Source organism: Falco biarmicus, chromosome 10, assembly GCF_023638135.1.
Source record: "Falco biarmicus isolate bFalBia1 chromosome 10, bFalBia1.pri, whole genome shotgun sequence".
Lineage (NCBI taxonomy): Eukaryota > Metazoa > Chordata > Aves > Falconiformes > Falconidae > Falco > Falco biarmicus.
This window is the reverse complement of record NC_079297.1, coordinates 356,852-380,300: the sequence shown is the minus strand read 5'-3', so window position 1 is coordinate 380,300 and position 23,449 is coordinate 356,852. Positions and strand designations below refer to the sequence as shown.

Here is a 23,449-nt window from a genome sequence, read left to right as displayed (position 1 = left end):
GTTGTACCCCAGCCTGGAAGCTTTGCAGTTTGTATGGCCTTGCCATCAGAGAGCGAAGGTTTAAAAAATTATTTTGACCACACTGACCTGCGCCAGCTGGTGGTCCCCAGATGTTTGTTACCTTTTGGACACTTAATTTGTGCATTTGTAACCGTTTTTAAGTGGTCTTGGAACTCATTGCTGTTCTGGTCATGGGGCTGACCACATGAAGCAGTAAATGAGTCGACTGTGACTCCAGAGGATCACAAAGCTTTTCTAAACTTATAAAATGCTGCAAACAACGCAGACTCTTAAGTTCTGCTGCTGGTCAAGCTTCAGGAAACACCCAATGCTTGTGTGGTGTCTCTTGAGCACAAAAGCGATCTCTTTGATTTTTTTCAGCGACATTCCAAATCATAGAAAACAAACTCTCAGTTCAACTGCTGTGTAATGCTTGCAGTTGGAAAATGCTTCTTAAAAGAGGAACTAATGGGGCTTAAAGCCAGGTTGATTTTGTTGTCCTTTAGCTCAGTTATTCATTGTATTTGAATATAGGCTTGTCTGGATGTATTGCACATGGTGAGATGGTGTGTCCAGACTGCTTTATGCAAGTAAATGCTGACTAATTTTTCTGTGGACATGCTCTAACAGAGGGAGCAGTCACAGACGTGATTCTTGATCAGAGGGTGTTACTTGCCTTAAGAGTGATTGGCTGTACTGCAGTGTTCCAGGTTTCCACCCTATATCTGCAAGGAAGTCAGGAGATTTTTGCTGACATGATTTCCTTAGGAGGTATCCTGGTTCTTAGGAACTTCACAGTGGAATGCTGAAGAGCATAGGTGGTGGAGGTGCGGGGATAAGAAACAGCATTCCCCCCTGCAAAGATTCTTACTTTCCAAAATAACTATTTGGGTGGTGAACCGAAGACTACTTTTTTTTTTTCTTTATTTTACATTTAATGTAAAAAAAAAAAATAATTACCTGACTGGGTATAGATGCATGCAGCCTTTCTGGCCCCTCTCTAGCTTAAGATAGTGATGGAGACTTCTTGCACCCTTCTTACCAAATGCATTTTGCTGTTTTGGTTGTTTCCTTTCCTGTTCATGCATGTTGAATGTGAATTGATGTATTTTGTGTGACGTGTACTCCCATGTTGTCTTCGTTATTTCTTTGCAGATGCATAGGAATATTGGCAATGATTCCAAAATTTTGTGTAGCCTGGCAGATGCTATTATAGAGGATTATTTGCTTTATAACAACTCCTGTACCTGGGTGTTTCAGCAGTCCTTTGAAATCTGGGAAGCAACAGCTTCAGCGCCAGGGCTACTGGTCACATGCGTATAATGAGACCATCAAGCCCTTCTGATAGTGATTAAGCTTCCACTGTGAGAAATGGCTTTTATTGTTATGGCTGGTAGTAATTGCTTAAATGAAGTGTTTTCAGGGGTAGTTCTAGGCCACTGTAATTATATATATGCTGCCAGTCTCACCAGTATAAAAATGTCTTTAAAACAATTTGCAGAGCTCGCCAGTTGGTTACTCAGGGTGGGGATGCGCTGGTTCCACATGAATGCATTCCATTTTTGGCAGTGTTTTTGGATGTTAGGAATTTTCTCCCTGATCTCAGTTTTTCTTTGCAGTGCAGTGACCTTAAAGACTTCTAAAGTAGTCTGCCATCCTGGTATTTTTTTAACTGTGGTATCCGAAGGTTAGTAGAGTTACTGGAGGACACTTAAACCTTGACAGTGAAGAAGGGATGGATACCTGTAACGCTGTGAGGCAGAGCAGAAGATACTTTTGGAAGGGACAGCAAGCTGTCTGCTTGTGTTGCTTGCAGCCGAGCTGCAAACAGCATCCTCTGCTCTGCTGCCAGGCAGTGCTGTTCTGCTGGGCTTCCAGCAGAAATGGTGTGTGCAGTGATACTGCAGCATGGATGCTGAGCTGCGCCTGTCTATCCTGAAATGCTGTTTTGGTCTGGAAAAATTTTTTTTTTCTTTTTTTTTCCGCTTCGCTTAAAAAATGGTTCACTGAGGCTGCAAAACAAGCACAAGACAGCCTTCAAATGCCAGCTTTTAAAATTGTGTTGCACAGGATTTCTCAGATGATGAAGGAGGTATTCACTGAGCATTAGATTAATTTTTTTTTTTTGTCAGCAGTAGAAGGATAGTGTAGGCTTTTCCTTTGGCCTTTCACAAGATAACTGCTCTACCTCCCTCCCTCCCCCCCCCCCCCCCCTTTAATTGGTTCATTCTTCTTTAATAAAGACAGCAGTTTCTTAACAATGAAAGTAATAAAGCAGCCAGGGAAGCGTGTGCTGTCTTTAGAAAAAAAAAAAGGGGGGGGGGGGGAGGGAAGAAAATGGGAAAAATTAAGAAATAGAATATAGTTCATTGTATGGCTTAGTAACCTTTGAAGAAATTCATAGCAGAGTATGAATTTAAGGCTATACATAAAGGCAGGAAAATAATGTCAGTACTTGATTTTCATCAAATAAGAACTGTTTAGGCAGAAATATTAATCAGCCTTTTATGGAGGTCTCCAGAACATAAATCTCTGTACTTTCTCTGATTGGTAGGTAGTAGTTGTTGGAGGAAAAAATTGAAATGGCTTGAAACTATGCACCAGAAAGCTTAATTCATTACTTAAGCATTAATTGCCTGAACTGAGAAGTGTTGTCATTCAGGTATCTTGCTCTTTTGTAGTTTGATTTCTTTGATGTGATGTATTATTGTCTTCTCAGATCTCTAGCCTTCAAATGTCGTTCTGGGCTGTGGATTAAATGTAAACATGGCACTGTATGCCGCTATTTTTATCATGTGTCCATGTTGAAATGAACTGCTTATATAGAAGCCATCATCCATTACCTTGTTGGCCTAAAAATGATTTAAGCAAATACAGTCTTGCTGTTGTCAAAGCTTTCAATAAGGAAGGGCTCACAGAATTTAAATCCTGGTCTTGAAACATTTCCTTTAGTGAAGTCTGAAGGATTTTTATTCTATCATAACTCACTAGACTCAAATTTTCTTCTGCATTTTTGAGAACCCCAGGTCTTCCCAGCAGCAATGACTCCAAATAGCTAAGGCTGCAGACTATGAAAAGTGTTCAAGACGGGACTGACCTTTCCGTAAATTAAGGGACTTGTTCTGCAGTCTTGGGTTCTGAATCCCTGCAGCATGGTTCAATCGTCTGTGTGAATAAAAGGTACAGGGAAGGCCAGGGTGTGGGGAGCAGAGGTGCTGTGCTTCCAGGGACTGGTTGGAAGCTCTGGGGCCTCCAAATGCCTGAGTGCAGCCGTAGCAGGAAGGGGATCTCTTTCTGTTACCTGGCCAAACAGACAAGGACTGTGGTGATTTCTGTGCAGCTGTTGCAAAATTCGATCCTGTTTTTACTTGCAAGCCTGAATACTCGTGATCTTTAAGGAATGAGCAGTCACATCTCAAATGGCAGCTGCTGCTGAGCACCTGCATTAACACAGTTTAGTGATTGCCATCACCATTGGCCTAGCAAGGAGCTTGATTGAGCAATGATGTGCTATCTTTCTCTCTCATGTAGTGGCTAGATGAAGAACAACAAGTTTTGTTACTGGTGAATGGGTAATAAAAGGTAGAGGACTGCTTTTAGTCTGTCTGTAGGGCAGTGGTGGTAAGGGGAGGGTTTTGGTTTTACTCTGGGCTGGATGCAGCGTCATTGCAGGGGAGGTGGCTTTGGAGCTCTTACCTCTTTCCCTGTTTTTGCCTTGATTACAGCTTCTTTTGAAGGAAAACGAAAACTTCTGAACTCTACCTGAGGTGAATGTTTAACAGGAGGAGTGCATCAGGTCCTTGTGTATTGAGCTGCAATGGAAAGTGTGGGTCCTTTCATTACACAGAAAGTTATTCAGTACTGACTCAAAAGGTCCCAAGAGAAACAGCACTGCTCGATCCCAGCATGTGTGGTTTGGTGAGGGAATTATTTGAAGAAATTTGTTATCCTGTGCTAAGCAGGAGGGTCAGACAGATGAATGAAACTGATCTCTTCTGACTTCACTGTGTTGGATAATACTCACATAAGAAGCATTACTTGAAGGGTCCAAGAAAACCAAGAGGACAGCAAAAATAATTAGGGTACACTACTGAAACTAAGTCAGATGAAGATCTTGTTTTGAAAAGAAACAAATGCTTGAGCCTGTAATGACTCCTACTGTGGTTTTTTTTGGATTGAAGCTCTTGAATAAGTAGAGGAGTATAGCTGTAGCAGATGGAAACTTGTCTCTTTGTTTGCAGCTACTAGGCGCTAACCTGGTATGGCTCATATACAAATGCAGAAAATGTACATAAAGGGGCTAATTAAAAAAAAACAGAGGTCAGCTTGAGGTCAAGGGAGAAGAATACGAGCAGCTTAGATGTAAAATGAGGTAATAAAAACCTGTCTTTTACAAAATTCCAATTTTGGGAGTGGTGGTGGAAGCAGGGCTTTATGTAGAAAGTTGCCTGCACATTTATGAAGGTATGTGGCAGTATTAAGGCACGTTTCTGAAGAGGAACTCTGACATATCTCCCTGAGGAAACGTGAAAAGGGTCCTGCAGAGCAGTAAATTCTTGGATATAATGAGCTCCAGTGTATATTATCAGCGTAATTATTCTGGCAAATTCTTCAAGTATAAGAGAGCTAGAAAAGTGAGAGGTGACTAGAGAGAGCAAAGACATGGAATTAGAAGAAAGGAGACATTAAACAGTTTAGGACTTTGCACCTTGGAAAGGAGCCACTTGGAGGACAAAAGAAAGTAATAAAGCTTTATGAAAGCATGACTGGCACGGAAGGTGAGTAAAGAATAAGTCACATTTCTGAGAGCGTGAGGACTGTTGGGACATCCAATAAAAATTTAGCTGGAAATTGGACAGAAGGAAGATTGATTTCATAGAGTGTTTTCACAACTTTTTTTTGGCCAATTTAGTTAGCTGTTGCCAGAGAAGGATGCGGAGGCCAAAAGTGCAGAAAAGTCGAAGTTAGAAAAATAAATAGAAAAGGTGACTATGTTTGTAGATTAAAAAAATAAATTTATGATAGCAAATGGAAGAGTCAACTTTGAGGAAACATGGAAAATTCCTATGGCACCAAGTGATAAAATAGCATTTTAAATTCAGTGTGGTGAAGTACTGCACCTGGAGAGCAGCACTCGCTGTATGTATACAGTGATAAGTTCTGAATTGGCTTTCCAGTTGTAGATGAAACTTTGGGGCTGTAATAGGCAATTTTGTCAAAATCTTGTATGAGTGTCTGGAAAAGCAAATTAGGTTATCAAAAAAGGTTAGGTGCTTGTGGAAAAATAATAGTGATCAAACTAGGGAACGTAATGCTGTGTTAACCCATAGTGCACCTGTGTTGTGAATGCTGCATGAGTACTGGTCTCATTACTCTTAAAGACCCAGTGAAACTGGGAGACATCCTGAAAAGATTTACAAGAATGATCAAAGGCTTGAAACGTGTTCCTTGTAAAGAAGATCAGAACTTTCTAGTCTCAGAAAGATACCTTTGAAGAGGATGTGATAGAAGCATATGAAGTCTAAGCAGCGTGGCATGTATATGAGCCCATTATTCACTGTCCCTTCCGATAAAAGGGCTAAGACCACCAAAGTAGCAGGTGGCAGACTCAAAACAAAGTGAGATATTTATAAAGTGTGAACAGGACCTCCTCCTTTCTCTTTGAGGTTGAGGTTTTAATCTGTTGGAACAATTCTCTGGATTTAGGCTGATTTATTCTGCATTTAACACTTCATCAGAATGCTGTTCACAGGGCTTTGAAAGCTTAGCTCTAGAGCTCTGTTCATAAGAGAAATCCTTTTGAGTGTTGGAGTAGGGATATGAAGCCTAGCAGGCTGAAACAGCCCCTCTGATAATTTTTCACTGGGCAAAATCAGTCCAGCTTCTCAACAAAGTGGTTTGGTAGAAATACCCAGTAAAGTCAAATACAGTTTGTACAGTTCACAACGTGCAGCCTAGCCTTTTGTCTGGTATTTTGGGGTTGTTACTGGAGTATTAAAACTTCTCTGACAGCAAAAGCTAATGTAAGCTCTTTGTCTGACAGATGGCATGTTCTTACAGTTGTGGTAAGTAGTTTTAGCTACTGGAGAAATAATACAACAATAAAATACTAACCAGTGGCAGTAGTGTATTTTGGGGTTCCTCTGTAGGATTTAGAAAAGGACAGACTGGAGTAGGAGGTTTTGGATTCATGGAAACTGGATGTGGTTCCAATGTAAAAGGGCTATTTATTTGTGGTTTACCACCTGTGGTTTGTTGTGTTCACTTCTCATTGACAGAGTCAATTTATTTCTGGTTTAGGCCAATTTAGAGCACCTTGCTAAACATTTCTTAATTGTAAAGAGAGAGATCACTTAAACTCATAGACTGGTCAGGTGAATTGTGCTTTGGGTTGTGTTTCAGATTAACATCTGCTCCTGAACTGGAGAAGGGCTTCTGGTCATGAAAGCTTGTAATTATTTCCAGCTAGTAAAATAAAAGATACTACGTCAATCTGCAAATCTTTGAGATATTTGGAGGTTGAAAAAGTAAGGAGAGGAGTGATGGGGTCTGTTGGTGTTGCTTAGGTAATCTCTCCATTGTAAATGCTGTGCCTGAGACTGTCAGGCTCTTGAGATGCTGAGGGAGTATTCCATGGTAAGGTGGGTTATTATCATTTAACTTTTAAAGTATTATGTATGATACAGAGTAATTGGATTACTGGGGCTTAACAGATAACTTATTGATTTATGCTCTGTGGTGCTCTTAGACCTCTCTACAAGTCAGCTAAAACTCATTAGCTTAAGTTGCTGTGGAGGAGGCTCAAAAGAGAATCTATACTTTAGCTCCCTGATGGTGGTTTAAACTAATATGATACTCTTTACAGTTGGGTTTTGCACCTGTTAGTATCACAAGTCACCTGACTAATACTGTCTTAATTACACCTTATGATATGACTACCTTTCTTCAGAACACTTTAAATCTCTTCTGAGTGTTTCTTTAGAATTTACGGCTGTAACATTGCAGTACTGGACATGGGGTAGGTAAATACATCGGGTGTTTTCCAAAAGGTTAAGAAAATGAAACTTGGAGAGGGAGGGAGCAAAAAAGTAATGTAAGAGTGGGTAAAATCAATCCAGAACTAACTAGAGCCCTCATTTTAGTTCTAAAATGACTGCATCAGCAGTGTCTTTAATTTCTGTTTGGTTAATATGGGAGAAATGTGCATGTAATGTTACAGGAAGGAAATAATGAAACTAGGTAAAAATATTTAATCATTTCTCTTCAGGTGAGTGTTGGCAAGCTGGTCTGTCTTTAGAGAAAGTCATTATCAACAGGCTTTTCTAGGGCCAGGGCTGGTGTTCTAACACTTGCTGTTTGCTAAGGGCCTTGTACTGGGAAAGTCCTTCTCTGGAAGACACACACACACTTCTGGAAAGTTGTGGCTGCTCAGAGCTGTTAAAGTTGGTTGTGGAAAGCGCTGGTCTTTAATTTACCCTCCAGAGTATGTTCATACTGAATTTTTTGTTTGCCAAGTTGAGATGAAAGAATACTCTGTGTGTAATACGTAAAGATGTTCATAATTTTTGTGACTGTCAGGGAAGGACAGAGGTACCAAACTAGATTTCATGGGTAAGGCTGCCTTACTGTTTTTTCTGCAGCATAAAGCCTGAGAATAAATAACTTCTGTATTCAGAAAGAACAACGGTGTTTCAGTGCACTGGGGAAGAATCTTCTATAGGACCTGAGGAGCCTGACAATTGGAGGAAAGCCAGTGTCATTCCAGCCTTCAAAAAGGTCAAGAAGGAGGACCCGGGAGACTAAAGGTGGTTCAGCCTCACCTCCATCCCTGGAAAGGTGATGGAACAGCTCATCCTAGTGGTCAGCTCTAAGCATGTGGAGTAAAAGAAGGGTATCGGGAGTTGTCAACATGGATTCACCAAGGGGAAATCATGCCTGACCAACCTAATAGCTTTCTGTGGTGGAGTGACTGGCTGGGTAGACAAGGGGAGGGCGGTGGATGTTTTCTACCTTGACCTCAGGCAAGGCTTTTGATGCTGTCTCCCATAACATCCTGATAGGTCCGCTCAGGAAGCATGGGTGAAATGAGTGGGCAGCAAAGTGGATTGAGGACTGGCTGAATGACAGAGCTCAGAGGGTTGTGATCTGTGGTGCAGGGTCTGGCTGGGGGCCTGTAGCTAGCATGTTCCCCAGGGGTCAGCACTAGGTCTGGTCTTGTTCAACTTTATTCATCACTGACCTGTGCGAAGGGACTGAGTATACCCTCAGCAAGTTGGCTGATGATATGAACTGGAGGGAGTGTCTGAATACACCGGAAGGCTGTACTGCCATTCAGCAAGACCTGGGCAGGCTGGAGAGTTGGGTGCAGAGGGACCTCATGAGGTTCAACCAAGGCATGTGTCAGGTCCTGCACCTGGGGAGGAACAGCCCCACATACCAGCACAGTCTGGGGCTGACCTGCTGGGAGGCAGCTCTGTGGAGAAGGCACTGGGAGTGCTGGTGGATGGCATGTTGCCTGTGGACCAGCAGTGTACCCTCGTGGCCAAGGGGCCAACAGAATCCTGGGTGCATGAGGGGGAGTGTGGCCAGAAGGTCAAAGGAGGTGATCTTCCCCCTCTGCTCTGCCCTGGTGAGGCCGCATCTGGAGTGTTGTGTCCAGTTCTGGGCTCCCCAGTTCTGGAGAGACAGGGATCTTCTGGAGAGGGTCCAGCAGAGGCTACAAAGATGGTGAGGAGGCTGGAGCATCTCCCAGCTGAGAGAGCTGGGCCTGTTTAGCCTGGAGAAGAGATCACTGAGAAGGGGGGGATCTTATCAGTGTCTACAAATATCTTAAGGGTGAGTGTTGGGAGGAAGGGGCAAGGCTCTTTTCAGTGGTGCACAGCGACAGGACAAGGGGCAACAGGCACAAACTGCAACATGGGAACTTCCACCTAGGTACGAGGAAAGGCTCCTTTACTCAGGGTGAGTGAGTGCTGGGACAGGCTGCCCAGAGAGGCTGTGGTGTTTCCTTCTCTGGAGACATTCAAAACCCACCTGGACATGATCCTGTGCAACCTGCTCTAGGAGAACCCGTTGGACTAGGTGATCTCCAGAGGTCCCTTCTAACCCCAGTCCTTCCGTGAGTGCTTTTACAGGATTCACAAAAGTTGGGCTATGGATACTGGAGGATATAGCCATTTTATTATATTTTCCCCTTTTAGTGTCTGTTTATGGACCTATTCTCCTGAATGTATCAAACCATTTTTTTTTAAATCTTCTGAAATTATTTATCTCCAAAACCTTGACTGTTTGAGGTCTATTAATAGTTCTCCTCAAAGGTGGGTTGTATCCCCCTCTCCTTTCTCCTCACTCCCACCATTGCACTGGCTCCACTGCTCTTGTGATCACAGAGTGAGGTGCTTCAACTCACTAAAAAAGCAGAAAGCAAACTTTGAGCCTTAGGAAAATAATCCCCGACTCCCAAGTTTTACAAATACAGCAAGAATAAAAACATGGTTTTAAAATTAAGCTCTTCTTTAACTTTCAAACTTTTTCACAAGTAGTGAACCATCTGATGTTTTTGTGGATGCTCTTAACTCCTGTGCTCGTTCTTCACCACGAAACATGCTGTTGTGGGACTTCCCTGACAGCTTTGGAAGTGGTGGCTGATGCCAGGTGCTCACTGGGTGCCTGCAATGGCCCTGCCACTCCGCAGTGCCCCTTGTTCATAGTGGTGGTCGGGTATCGCACCCACTCTATAGCTGGCTTCCTGGTTGTGACATGTTTGAGTAACATAGTTAGCAAGTAAACAAGTAATGCAAACTATTAATTTGAGCATCCTTTGCCAAGAGACCATTAGAATTCTTTCTTTGAGTTTTCTTAGTTTTCCATTTGCATTTGGTTTGCTGTGCTTTATGGGATTTCCTGTTTTGCTCATCTGGATAAGGTTCCCACTACTTTTAGATTCCAGCTGTTCCCAGGATAGTCTCCTTAAATTTCCTATTGAGTCATGCAGGATTTGCATATAAGGTGGCTCTGTCTTTATGCTTGCATATTGGTGCACAGATTATCTGGGCTTCCCAAACAGAATTTTTAACAGTCTCCAGGGTCCTTGTAGGATTCCTTCTTTTTGTGGCTTTTCCTTTTTTTTTTAATTTTGTTTTGACAAGTTGCCTTGTTTTTTGTGTAGTTCCTTTTCTTGATATTGAGTGTCTATGAGCCAGATTTGGTGCCTTTCTGTCACACTACAGCAAGACTGTAGTGAGTTAACCATTTTATTTGTAAACTTGCCTACTCTGTATGTTATACATGATCCTCATCTTAGACTGCAGGATTTAGAGCAGACTCCAGAGCTCATTACATGTCTGGTCCTCCCTACGTGAGCCAGTCATGATGTTCATGCGATTGTGTGATCGGCTCATTCAGTTCACTAGAACAGTAGAAAGCTAGCCTGGCAAAAAGTCAGCGTTAAGTCTGCTCATTTTACAGTCAGCATGCCAGACACTGCCTAAGGCATCATTTAGGTCATGGCTGCAAGGGGACGAAAGAGCAGAGCAAAGAAGAGAGCTGGAGGATCTGATGCTCCTTTTCAGAGGCTGTGAGGTAAGATTTTAGTTCCTCTGTGTCCTGAAATATTACCCTACAACAAGGAAACTGATCAGCAAACCGAGTTCTGTCTTATATTCTGTGTACACTTTGTCTAAATTGATTAGAACTAGCATAACTTGAAGCTAAGTGCAGGCCCCTGCATATCATCTGGCAGTGTCCTGAGCATGTGCTTTATCTGCTCTGTGATTCAACTGAAGAGGTAACGCTGCCAGAAAACCCAGTTTCTTACAATCAAATCTCAAAGCAAGGCCTTCACAGATTTACAAAAAAGGTGGTGCACAAGGAACCGAAGGAGCCTTTTCATCAGTCAGTTCACTGATATAATGAAAACTAGTCACTGATACAAATGAAAACTAGTCCTGGAAAAAACAATTGAGGCGGCAGTTAAGCAGACCTGACTTGCCACATTACTGTGTGATTGTTGACCTGGTGCAAGGGAAGGAGAGGAAGAAATTTCTGGCTGGTGTGGGGATCATGCCTTTTGGCAGCAACCCACAACTATATGAAATGAATAATGAATTTACATCTTGAATTGATTCTGGGTTGCTCTGTATCCATTACTGGTTTTAACTGTGGTAATCTGAGTTGCCTCTCCTGCACTGGCTAGCTGCCTTAGAAGGGGCATAAAATTCAGCTGGACACATACGAGGATGTTTTCTGCTTGGAAGTTAATTCACAAACTGGAAATGATGGAAGGGACAGCAGTACAGCAGTTGTGATAGTTATGAAGTAATGACACTGATACTTCAGAAGAGATTGTCCTTCAGATGATGGAGGATGGGCAGTAAGCCAAACAGAAGGAGCTTCTTCTGGGAAGCTCCAAGGAACAATGCTACATGGGTAAGGGAAAGATGCATTTAATTAATGAGGAGGAAGGGGGAGAAAAGACATATAATAAAAAGCTAATTTTAGCAATGTTTTTCATATAATGCATAGGCGTGCTTAAAATTTACGTCAGTCCTGTGAAAGCCCCTTTTGCAAGTGGTCTGAGGTTAGAGCAGACTAAAATAGTGAAATTGAATCTTGAGAGTTAAATCAGTCTTCTGTGTACATCTGTATTCTTATATTCAATACACATAATTACTAAATATTGAACAATATGTATGTGCTCTGATAAAACTTAAAAGGTCTCTTGCATGTCTGGTGGGTAACTTGGGAATGGATGTGTTGAAATGTTTGATCAGCTTTTGCCTGCAAGTATACGGTTTTCTAATCACCCAAATCCATTTATTCAAATTTGAATGAAGTAAGAAGAAAAGTTTGGTTTTGCTCTGTGACATTAGTAGAAGTGCTTTAGATGTATATACATATACAGCACAATGACAGGGTGTTAGTTACCTGAATGAGCTGATACCAGAAGCAGTTGTGTTGTCTTAGCTGCTGAGGAGCAGAATATATTAATTTCTCCTGAGCTTTGCGCATCTATGATGGTTCCTGTACCCACCTTAAGCTAGGTTTATCGAGGCTGCGCAATGTGACACTGCACGTGCCAAGAGATGTGACTAAAACTGCCTCGTACAATTCCTTCACTGCTGAGTATGTGTTACTGCGTCAGGTTGTACATTTTGTATATATGAGTGAACACAGAAAGTTCAAGGTAGTTTTATTTTTTTAAATGAAAGTGACTCTACAAACTTCTTACACATTTGATCTGAGTATTTTTCTTCCATCCCAATAGCACTTCATACAAACGAGTTAAAAAAATTCACAATTGCATTACAAAATACAAAAACTGCGATCTGACTAAGTTTGTTTAGCTATACCATGACTTAAATGATGATTCCTTCCATGTAGCAAGAGGGCTCAGTTGGGTATAAAGGTTATATTTATTAATGCAATTTAATGTTTGGTAGCCAGTGAAAATGCAACTTTTTCAATAAGATAAATAAAATGGAAAATTAGCATTTCAGTAAATTGATGATAAAAATAAATTGTTAAGATCCCATTTAAACAGATTTCTAGCTTTCTTGCTCTGGAACACTTTATTTTGCTCAATGGGATACATATTCACATCTTAATTAATTTTTTTCACTTAAAATCTAAAAACACACAGTCAGTTAGTGGGAAGCATGATTGAAACAAAGCAGGAACAAGCCTGAAAATAATACTGCAGAGGGTACCGAAGGATCTGGTAGAAAGCAGTCAGGTTTGTCATAAGCTGCTTAAGAGTAAGTTGCTGCTGAAGAGACCAGTTTCCCCACTTGCCTTGTGTCAGATTGGAAGATGGGTGCGTTCAGCTATACGTACTGCCTCTGTGTGGGTGAGAGTTTGAAGTTGTCACGGGACGGGTAGAGGAGGTGATATGGGGAGAAGCTGTGGTGAATGCCATGATGGTAGACAGCGCTGATGAAGAACTATGAATGTTTTGTTTGGGACAGGTGTCCAACTGGAGCCTTCAAGAGCCCTCACCCGTGCCTGGGTGGGGCCTCCTGAACTGTGGGAGTTGTGGAAGCAGGTGGCTTAGTAGAGGGGAAAGCATCTTTGAACAGATCCATTTGAACATGTCATTCACCATAAAACTGATAAAAATGGCTCTACGGTTTAGTCTGAGCTGTGTGAGCTGCTGATACTTGATAATGCAGGTAGTGCTTTAGTGTGGTACCACTGGGCAAGAAAGAGTAATGGGAAAATTGTGTGAATAACATGATTAACAATAATAGCCACTGCTTATTTCATTTTCACTGGGGAGAACAGCTTAAGGGAGGTGCTGCAAAGCTATTTGAAAGAGAGACTGTGACCAGAAAAGGCTCTTTCAGAGACAATAATTTGCATAATGTTCATGGGAGAAACTTCTAATTCCAGTGTGTATCCTGGGTATTCTCACTCTAAAACATCTTGCATTGTGCTGTACAGGGGAGCTCAACCTGGTTCAGTGTTTTCACGGGCAGTGGTCCAGGTAACTCAAAATAATTTGAAGCTTTTACGTTTTCTTGCATTCTTGCTTAATCAGCCCTATAGTTGATGCCTGTTAATTAAAATGGTGGCTAAGAATGATATCCTGCTAGCTGAGCTCATTTACATGCATGACAATGTGATGCTTCCTGTAGACAGAATTGGACTTCTCCAAAATTAATGAAAGCTGTGCATGGACCTTTTCTTTACAAACCCATTGTTAAATGTAGGTCTTGTTTAAACTCCTTAGAAAGTACATTTAGCAGCTGGTGTTTCTGTCCTGAGTGTAGCCCAGATTCAAAGGAGGTAAAAGCATGTTGTGTTACAATTGCTCGGGTGCAGTAGCTGGCACTGTGCTGGTTAAGCAGAACGTAATTTCTCTCTGCAAGCTTGCAGTTTGTCTTGGAAGTGGAGCACCATGTGGTGTGTTCCCAAAAATATATGAGCTGGAACGCAAAGCGAGTAACCTAGGAAAATATTTTGAAAGTTTATTTGGACCCTTTGCCTGTTTTGCTGGAAGCTTACCATCTGAGCCAGCATTTCAGTATAGAAAACAGAGTAGACTATGCAGGTGGTTCAGAAACACACTGTTGTCCAGAGGCTTAGAAAGGACGGAGGAGCAGCATAACACAAATGCCCAAAGATCTCAAAGCCCATAAATGAAATTTGTTTTAGTCAAGATCTATGTGCCAAGACTGCGGTCTGCCTGACCAGACTGAGGAGCCTCATCAGGCAGCTTGTCTGCCGGTGTATATGAGAGAGCTTGAGCTGCAAACTTGAGGACTATAGGTAGTGTACTTCAGTTCTTGCACTGGCTGCAAATGAGTTTGTGCCTGTCTTCCTTTGCATGCCCTGGAGCAGCATTTCTTCTTTATATCTTGTAAGAAGCGGGTAGCTGTATTCAGAGAGCAGTTATTGGAAACCTAACCCTGATTGTCATGACTGTAAGTGTAGTCAGTCCCTAGAGAGGAGGCTGCTTCTGCTGGGCAGCTGAGCAAGGAAGCATATATTTAGGTACATTCAATACCGTGTTTTGTAGTGTGTAGCTTGATAACTCCCTTGTGTAATTTTGCCTCAATGTAGTTTATATACAAAGCAGGTTAACAAATTAGAAGCTGTAGTTGAGGTGAATGAACAAGAATTTTCAGCCTCTGGATACAAGATTTTGTTGCACTGAGTTCCTAAATGGTGTGGAGAGATTGCACCTCCATAATAAAACAGGGTATTCAAGGAGGTGCCCAGAGAGTTGGATTCAGGTTCTAACTCTTGTTGCTTGTAACCTTGTGAGGAGCAGTACTGCTAGAACTTTGCCAGCTAGAAACCAGAGCCTAAGCACCCACAGGTGGTGGAGTTTGCACTGCTGGCTCTGTAGGTGCAGGTCTGTAGTACTCATACTGTTGACTTACTGAAACTATTTTAACACAACTTTTTTTTATTTTTATATATTGAAATGATGTAAATTTAGAGCACCCTTATCTTGGAGTAAGCATGTGAGCACACATTTCAGATCTTATGTATAGGTAGATGGCTTGTTTCAGAGGCTCACCTGCTGTGGTATTTTGCAGCCTTCTGTGTCCTACCATGATTTCTAGTCTCTGTACTAACGATTCACCGAATGTCTTTCCTTGATTCTTGTCTTACTGGTTTTCAAAGAGAATTGAGTCAACTCCAGCCTTTGGGAAGCCTTTGAAAAGGGATGGTGTAAATTGGGGTATTTGGGTGTATTTATAGTAATATATAAATGGAGACAAGAGGAATACTTGCAAAGGAGGTGGTACTGGGACATTTATAGAAAAATGTATAATTTATACACAGAACGTTCCAGGCAAACCTTTTGCTTTGCCTGTAGCCTGTGTTCTACGGAGCTCTTCTGTGTGCTATGAATATTTAGGCTGCTTTGTTATGATATTTTAAACTTTCTTTCAGCTTATGGAATGGTGTCTTTGTCTCTCTAAATAACCATAGGGGTGGAGTGAGATAATTGATTGTTTCCTGGGCAGACCTGTCTGCAGATCTTTTACGAGTCAGTCTTTAAGGTGGTCAGAGGAGGATAGCTCAGCTCACCAATATCCCACCCTTCCCTTTGCCTCTGCACTTGGAGATGTGCTTTACCAGCTCTCTGCTACAAAGCATTCTTTTTAGGGAAATTTTTATGGCCCTTTTTGGACAAATGTGCATCTTTGTCTTGCTTCAAGCGGAAGGCCAGGGTGCTCAGGAGAAGTTGTGGTGAATGATCGTGTACAGCAAGTCAGATCTCGTGCTGTAATAACAAGTTACCCAGACTTGGTCCAGGGCAATCATGTTCAGCTTGCTGAGACCTTGAGAAAAGTGCATGTATCTGCCTATAGAATCCCCTCTGAAAGAACTGAAGTCCTGAGTGAGTGACAGCTGTTTTCTGGAGAGTTCACAAGTGAGTGGATTTGGAAGAGCTGGTTCAGCAATCTAAAAAAAGCTGCTTGCAAGCAGTGATGGGGACCCCTTGTACCTTTCCTTCAAAAAACCTTCAAAAAGCTTTGAGTTTCTAGGAAAGCTGAAAAAACTCAAGTTGCTGGATGAGCAGATTAGAATCAAAAGGTTTAAAAAAGGAATCCACCATCTGGCTGTTTGTGACTGTGCAGGCTTATTCTGTCTTGATTTTGCTCTCGGTTCAGCAATTTTCAGTGGCTTCCTGGCTTACCTCTGCATTCAGTCTCCTCTGGCTCTTTTGGAGGTCCAGCTCTCACTCTTGCAGCCTAGGTGAGAGTCTGCTCTGAGCCAGAGTCTCCCAGGATGACTGTGCTGCAAACTCATTGCAGAGCATGTCTCTGTTTTCCTGCATGTTCCCCTACAGATTTTTTCTTTTTCTCCCCTACGTGAGCTCAGCTGGTGTTAAGGAAGATTGTCTTTTCTGTCTGAAAGAAGCTTCACCTAATTCTGAGACCAGCATCTGAAACAGCAGCCTTTCTTGGTGCTGCCCAGCTTGCTTTAACAAAGGAGCAACCCGCAGTGCAGGTATAACAGCAGTTTGTTGCCTTAGCCCCTAGAGACCCTCTTCCCCTGAAACAGTATTTGAAACAATAGTGGACCAGGAAAATAAGCGTCAGATTAATTTCAGAGTGATGTTATTTGTGTGTACTGTAGTTACATCTAGAGACTAAGTATGAAATTGAGGTTGATGAGATGAAAGCATTTGATAATCCTTGCTTTAAACACCTACTTAGGTTTTTATTATTCTCATATAACGAATGTATTTAAAGTAGTGCATAGGATTTAAAAATGCATTTGTCTCCCTCTTCCTAGACTTTACTCACTTCACAGGCAGGCATGCTTGTATCAGCAGCCAGTGCTGTCCCTGGGCAGGTTTATGCAGGACACATCCTAGGGCTGTCTGGGAGTTGTTGCGCTTTGTGTAGCTCGGGGGAAACTGGGAGGAGTATTTGCAAAGCTTTAGCAAAAATATCTTTGAACAATCTTAACACAGAGCAGTTGGTGCTCTGAGTTGTTCTTTGGTCAGTCAAAGCTCGGCAGAGAGTGATTGAGATGCCCTGCTTCACTGTAGACTCTGTTTTAGGCAAAAATGCTAGGTGTGCCTAGGACTCGTGAACCACAAAACAAGTTTAACTCACCACTTTCTTGTATATAAAAACCCACAGAGAAAGGTGGCTGGTGTGTGCACAGTTTTTTAATCCCTTTGGATAGAGTGGACAACTTCTTGGTCTCTTAGGTGACCCCAAGAATAAGCATCACCTTTGGACATGATGGCAGGCATGGTGGGTGTCTTTTCAAAGGAGCATGAATGAGAGAAATCAGCTCTTAAGGTAATAAGGTGGTGGTTCTTGTACTGCCACCCGTTGCAGATAAGATTTGTAAGGCTTGTTTGAAACTCCTTTGGTGTTTGTAACTTGTGGGATGCTGCTTTGGAGAGAATCTGGTAGATGCTGAGCTCTTAATCAGTCCCAGCGTATAATGAAATTGTAATTCCTTAGCAGAAAATATTTTTTTTGGTCTCCATAATGCCTTATCAGAACTACAGTAACTGGCACTTCCTCTGGGGCTTACAGTGCATTATATGACTCTATGCTTCTCTGAATAAAAATTCATTATGGGGTAACCAGGACATTACATGTGAATTAACAGGTTTCTTGGAACTCTCACAGCTGATGTGTTTTATAGCAAAAAAGAAAAAAAAAAAATGGGGAAAAGAAGAATAATTTCAAGTTTCCCAAAGCAAAGGAGCTAAATCTAGAGATGGGAGTTGCTATGACTGATTTTCAGAGGGAAAAGGCATTATAATTTGTTTTGTGCCAGACTGACTTCAGCAACACCAATATTAGTCCTGGCATAAAGGGGGGTTACAAGAACATGCAGCTTTGCATAGCATTTGGGATGAGGGGAACCCCTCCTTCCTGGGGCAGTGCATATTTGTGTGGAATTACGGTGACTGGAGAAAAACAGTTGCAGTATTCTTTTTCTTCTGTGGTTAGAAGCAATGTATTATCTTGGACAAAGAATTTGATTTGTGGCAGTATTTTGAGTTTTTTTCTAGCACACTCAGCTAACGCCCAGGAAGCCCACCACATGCCTATTCCTGTCCTTACTTATGTCCATGACTTCTTTTATTTCATCTGCTGTAATGTGTATAGTTTTCTTGAAGAACCAAATAATCAGCACCACCAGGCATGATCATTTCCTATTGCCAGAGCCCTCTTCATGCAACTGTCCAATCCAACTACATGCTGCAACTGTCTGCTCTAGAAATTCTCCTGTCTAGAAACACAGGTAGAGCCTCTAGAATAAAACCTAAATCCCTGGTAAACTGCCTTATTTTAACTCCATCCTCATTGCTGTATTTATACTAGAAGATTTCTCCTCAGACTGTGGCAGCAGTGATTTCCCATAGGCATATGGCAACCTCACACACTGTTTATTACTTTTTTTTCTTCCTTTTAATGACTCTGCACCATGTGATGGAGAATGATTGATCGGGCTGCTCAGTTAACAGTGTTACCCTGCATATGTTCGACTGGATCAGGACTATCTGGGGGCCATTTTTACATCCCACCTCATAAAACAAGGGCTGCCTTGGGTTATGGGCTGTCTTATCTTCTGCCAGCAAGGTACTTGGGTCTCCACACCTCTGTCTCCCATGCGCAAATGTAGTGGTTGGCTGCACATCTTGTGGGTTACAGGTACAGCCCTGTCTTTAGTGGCTGGATGCTGTGGTCAAGGTGTGTCTGGCATAGCAGTGAGATGTCTGTATTCCTGCATATTGAACGCAGTTTTTCACTCTGCTGATTCAGTCATTTAGAGTTCATTTCCAGGCAGACTATGGCTAAAGTACCAGCAATGCGTGGAAATGAATCCAGTCTTTCTCAGTAGAAAACGCCTGATTTTTTTAAGGGGCAGCTTTCAATGGGCAAGGCAATGTGCAGGGTAAGGAGTGGACATAACTGACAATGCTCAGTGCAAGCGTGGCTGTCTGCCTTGTGCAGTTACAGGTTCTTTGTGTTGTGCAGAGAACTAGCTTCTTTCAGGCTTCAGTCTGAGCATATACAAGTCTAATGAAGGATCTTAAAGCTTTCTTTGGCTAGCATCTCTTGTAATACTGTTTCTAACAGTATGACTTTGTTTCAGAATCACCCATTTGCTGCTCTGAGGATTACTTTGCTCCACTGACGGCATCATGGATGAACTGCAGGATGTTCAGCTGACAGAGATCAAACCGCTCCTGAATGATAAGGTAATGCTAGCTGCTGCTTTGCTCTCACAGGTGTACTCTGGCTGACTTTGTGTCTGACAAGGAGCCCTGATTGCCAGGATCTGTTTACAGCTTGAAGTACCTTAAGTACTGAAAAACAGTAAATGCTTCCCCACACTGATAATTCACTACCACATACTCTTCCAAAGTCTCAGGGAAAGACAGACCACCACAGTTAAGGGAAGTCTGGAGTCCTGGCCAAACAGTGTGTCATGCCTGTCCTGAGGATTTACGAAGTCAGGGCAGAAGCGGTAAGGTGATACCATTTGTGACCTGGCAGAGCTGTAGAACCTCTGATAAGTTCCTGCTTGTTAGAGAAACCTTGGATTGTATCCCATTTTATCTTTTTTCTTTTTCTTTTTTCTTTAAAATCTTTTGTCTTAGATTATCCTTTTGTGTTTTGACCTCCAAAACAACCCTAATTCCCTGGAATTTAGTAATGGAGAGCCATTTCCTGTTAGTATCTGCAGAGCCTAGCTAGAGCAGTCCAGATTCATGCAATACTGAAATTTTGTAAAATCATTGTATTGCAGGAGCTGTTGAGGGGTTTCACTTTGTCTCCTGTGGGATGGAGGAGAGCCATCTGGGCTTCAGAAAAGCCCTAGCCTTACTGGATTCTGCCACAAACTGTTGTTCTGAGTGGCTGTCATTATGAGCCATCCTGATGATCTAGAATTTTGCATCTGCAAATTGTGATTGTGGGCAATGCGGTTTGGTCACTTTCCATACCTCACAGCCAAGTTTGATGGCATGTGAAACAGTCCCCAATGCTTGCTGTTTAATGGTGAGATCAAGAGCTACCTTGTGCTGCCAAAGTGATGTGGTACTTAGTCCACTCAATGTGTACTTGTTGAAGACTGCACCGTCTAGTGCAGACTCCCACACAAAATGGGCGAAATCTCTGAAATTCTGCTGTTTTAGTCTGTGCTGCTTAGTTTTTGCTGATTTCTTCAGTGTGCTAGCATATCTGTTTAGGGTCTCTGAAATCTAACAATTCAGCTGAGATCTGCAGTCCAGCTGCCTGTTCTTACAGTCTAGTGCTGACTACTAGGCTTCCACCATATCTTGAACATATATTTTTAAAATGTTTCTAGGGAGGGTGACTCTTAGAAGAACAAAATCAGTGTAGACCAACAGATAAAAATACAGGAAGGCCTTGAAAACAGTTTATGATTTCAAAATAAGATAAATGTTTGCAGAAGATGAGTTTCCTAAATGCAGTGCCCCAGATCTTGCTTATGATTCTCAGGATTTTCCATGTTTGAGTTCAAGAGGGTAGATGTTCCTTGCTTCAGTGAGCCAACCTAAGTAGGAGATACTGAAGCATGCCAAAACTAGGTGTTTTTCCCTTTAAGTGTCAAGTATTGCCCGATCAGTCCCATCACGTCCTTGCTGTGGTGTCATCTGCACAGCCACTTACCTAATCGCTGGGACAGTTCTGGTTTAAATGCAGTGTTCACCTAAACAGCTGGTGTTAACCAGCATACAGAAGGGCAGGTACAAGTGATACTTGGTTTCCTTGACTCTGTTTTGAAGTTACAGGAAGTATATACTATCTCAGCTGGAAAAGTAGAGTGGCTCCAGAAGCAACCTCAGCACTACATGGGAAGAGGTGTGCACTGTGGCGCTCCTTTTTACACTGTTTCAACAAAAGAAGTGCCTCAGGGGGCTACCATCACTGAGGTCTGGCCCTCACTAATGCTTTCAAGCTTGAAATAATACAGATGCTTTTTAAACAGTTATGGAGCATGTGGGTGTGGTAGCATAACATGCTGTTCCGTGCAGTGTATCAAGAGTCCAAAAAGTACTGAGTTGGAAGTTCCCTAAAGATTTTTAGTGACCGGCCTGCTGCACATGTAGGAGTTTGAGCCAGCATGGCCAGAAATAGTACAGTAGAACTCTTAAGGTGCCAGTGGGTAAGAGTTTATGAACTCTTCGGATACAAAGGCTGTTGTACAGAGAAAAGGAGCTGTAGTGTCTTGAGTACTAAAACTGGTGGAATTGCCTGGGAAATGGAAGTGGGTCATACCTTGTTCACTTGTCTGAACTGTAGGAAATTCCACTGGGAACCACTGAGTCCTGGCTTTGTTTTGTCTCAAATCGAAGTCAGCAAAAAATTACAAGTCTGACTTTCAAAGAATAAAACCACTTTTGTGCTTATGTGTAACTTCAGCCTAACGGCAAGTACAGAGAGGTAAGGAAGTAAAATACATTAGGCTATATATATTCACCTCATTTGGGCTCACTAAAATGCAGTGACTGTACTGGGAAAGAAAATCAGTTGATTGTGTTCCCATTTAGTTAAAAGAGAGAGAAAAAGAGAATACTGCCTTTAACTTGATCAGAAAACTTATTCCAGTGACATTTTATTATTCTGTCTGATTGTATTCTGGAACCTTTGACTCCTGTTAATATAACCTCAGTGAAAAGTTGCTGATATGCAACAGCTTAATTCAGGAGATTGAATGGACAGCCCTTAGGCTGGATTGCATTGTTCCTTCTAGCTCTTTGCCTTTGAAGTGCAGCCATCTCACCTTCAGAGGCCTGAAAAACTTGCCTTAATCTTAAACTTTCTGAAGCTAAGACAGTGAATAAATAGTTTAAAGTCAAATGTCAGTGTGTTGAAATCAAGCGTCCAGAAGTCAGGTCACGTCAATCTTTAGTGCTGCTTGTGTGTCATGGTATACCCTAAGAACAAGCAACACAGTTGCAAACCTTTATTTTTTGCTTTGTGTTGTTTCCTCCCCACTCCATGTGGAGGGAATATGGCACTTTTCTCAGTACAAATTCAGATCAGCCTTTTCTTTACTTAGTCCAGTGCTGGATAAGGAAATTTTTCACTTCTTCATAGGCTTTGTTATAGTCCTTGTTCACTGTGGCATTGGATGACTGAATTGACCTTTATGACCTGGTAGATGAGAAGGCTCTACTGTCTGCATTTAACAGAGCACGGAAAGAGGCATGGACAGAGTTGTCAGAAATCTCAGCTAACTTCAGGATCTCAAACTCTGAAATATGAGAGGACTGCTTTTTTTTTTTTTTCCTTTTCCCTCAACTTGAGGGTTTTGTGCTTTGTGCCATGTCATGTTCAAAACACTGATGCAGTTCAATACTTAACACCAGTGGGATGCTTAAGAGAGATTTGCAGATATCTCAGCTTAAATGTCTCAGACTGAAGATCATTGTAGCAACCTGTGCTCTTGCTAATGTGGCAAAGCTTTGTGGGGGAGGAAAACAGGGCTATTTGTTTACGCATGGAGAGGAGTTAGAGTGTTCAGGCAGAAGAAACATTTGGAGTGTTTGTTGTGCATATGTGGTTCTAGTTGTAATTTTAGCAGTAAGGTGCTATGCCTAAAACACATAAGCTAGAATGCTGTCTTAAATGATCTGCTCAGCCTTTTGCAGCATTTGACAGCACTCAGTAGCATAACATACTCTGATCAGAGACAGAGTCTCATGAAGCACATGGGCATACAGGCAAGTTACTGCAGACCTTCAAACCTGCGGTACACCAGATGTGTGCTGTAGTTACTGTGCTTACCTGTATGTGTGGTGTCACCCTCGGGAAAGTCAGTTGTGAATTGCTGAGCCCAGTTCCAATGCGCTCTGGTTTCAGTACTTACAGGTCATGGTGTTTGCTGTGGAACAATACATTGCATGCAGTTATGCAGAGTAGCTGACTGCATAGCTTGTTTTCTTATGCTCATTATGTGAGATCCTAGTGGTGGTCCTTTCAAGAGTTTTGTGTTCAAATTGCTAATGGGCACCAGGACCAGACAAAACCCAACCTCATAAACAGCCTGACGTTGGTCGGGGTCCTTCCTATGTGCACATATCCCTGCTCAAATGCTCTCAACTCTCAGCTGTGTCCACAGGTTAATGGATAGTCTTGGGGCAGCCCCCAGCAACCTTGCTGTACAGTAACAGGCAGAACTTGCATGGAGTTTTGTTATATAGGTCTCACATTTCATTGCTGTCCTGACTGCAGTCAGGGTAGACTATGCTGAAGAGGTCTCAGGGGAACTGTCATGATGATGTTGGGTGTGTTCTGGGGTACTGTGCTGAACTTGTTTTTTTTTCTCCCCCCCCCCCCCCCCCCCCCCCCCCGGGTTTTGTTAACAGAATGCAGCTCGCAACTTCCAGGACTTCGACTGTCAGGTAAGACACATGCAGGAGACAAGGATCTGTGGGCAGAACTCTCCCCCGTGGCCCATCAGTAATGCTGAGAGATTT

At 42.3% G+C, this 23,449-nt stretch overlaps 1 protein-coding gene across 4 annotated transcripts in view; it reads left to right on the top strand.

Annotated features, from left to right (window-relative positions):
* The window catches only part of NDRG3 (NDRG family member 3), a 60,812-nt gene that overhangs the window by 7,461 nt on the left and 29,902 nt on the right, over positions 1–23,449 (top strand). For 2 of the 4 annotated variants that reach the window (XM_056354258.1, XM_056354260.1), the window contains exons 2-3: positions 19,093–19,198; positions 23,339–23,374. In XM_056354258.1, coding sequence (XP_056210233.1) covers positions 19,142–19,198; positions 23,339–23,374 — 93 coding nt within the window. In that variant the 5' untranslated portion in view covers positions 19,093–19,141. The remainder of the gene's footprint in view (positions 1–19,092; positions 19,199–23,338; positions 23,375–23,449) is intronic. The other 2 variants (XM_056354259.1, XM_056354262.1) reach the window with 1 other exon arrangement.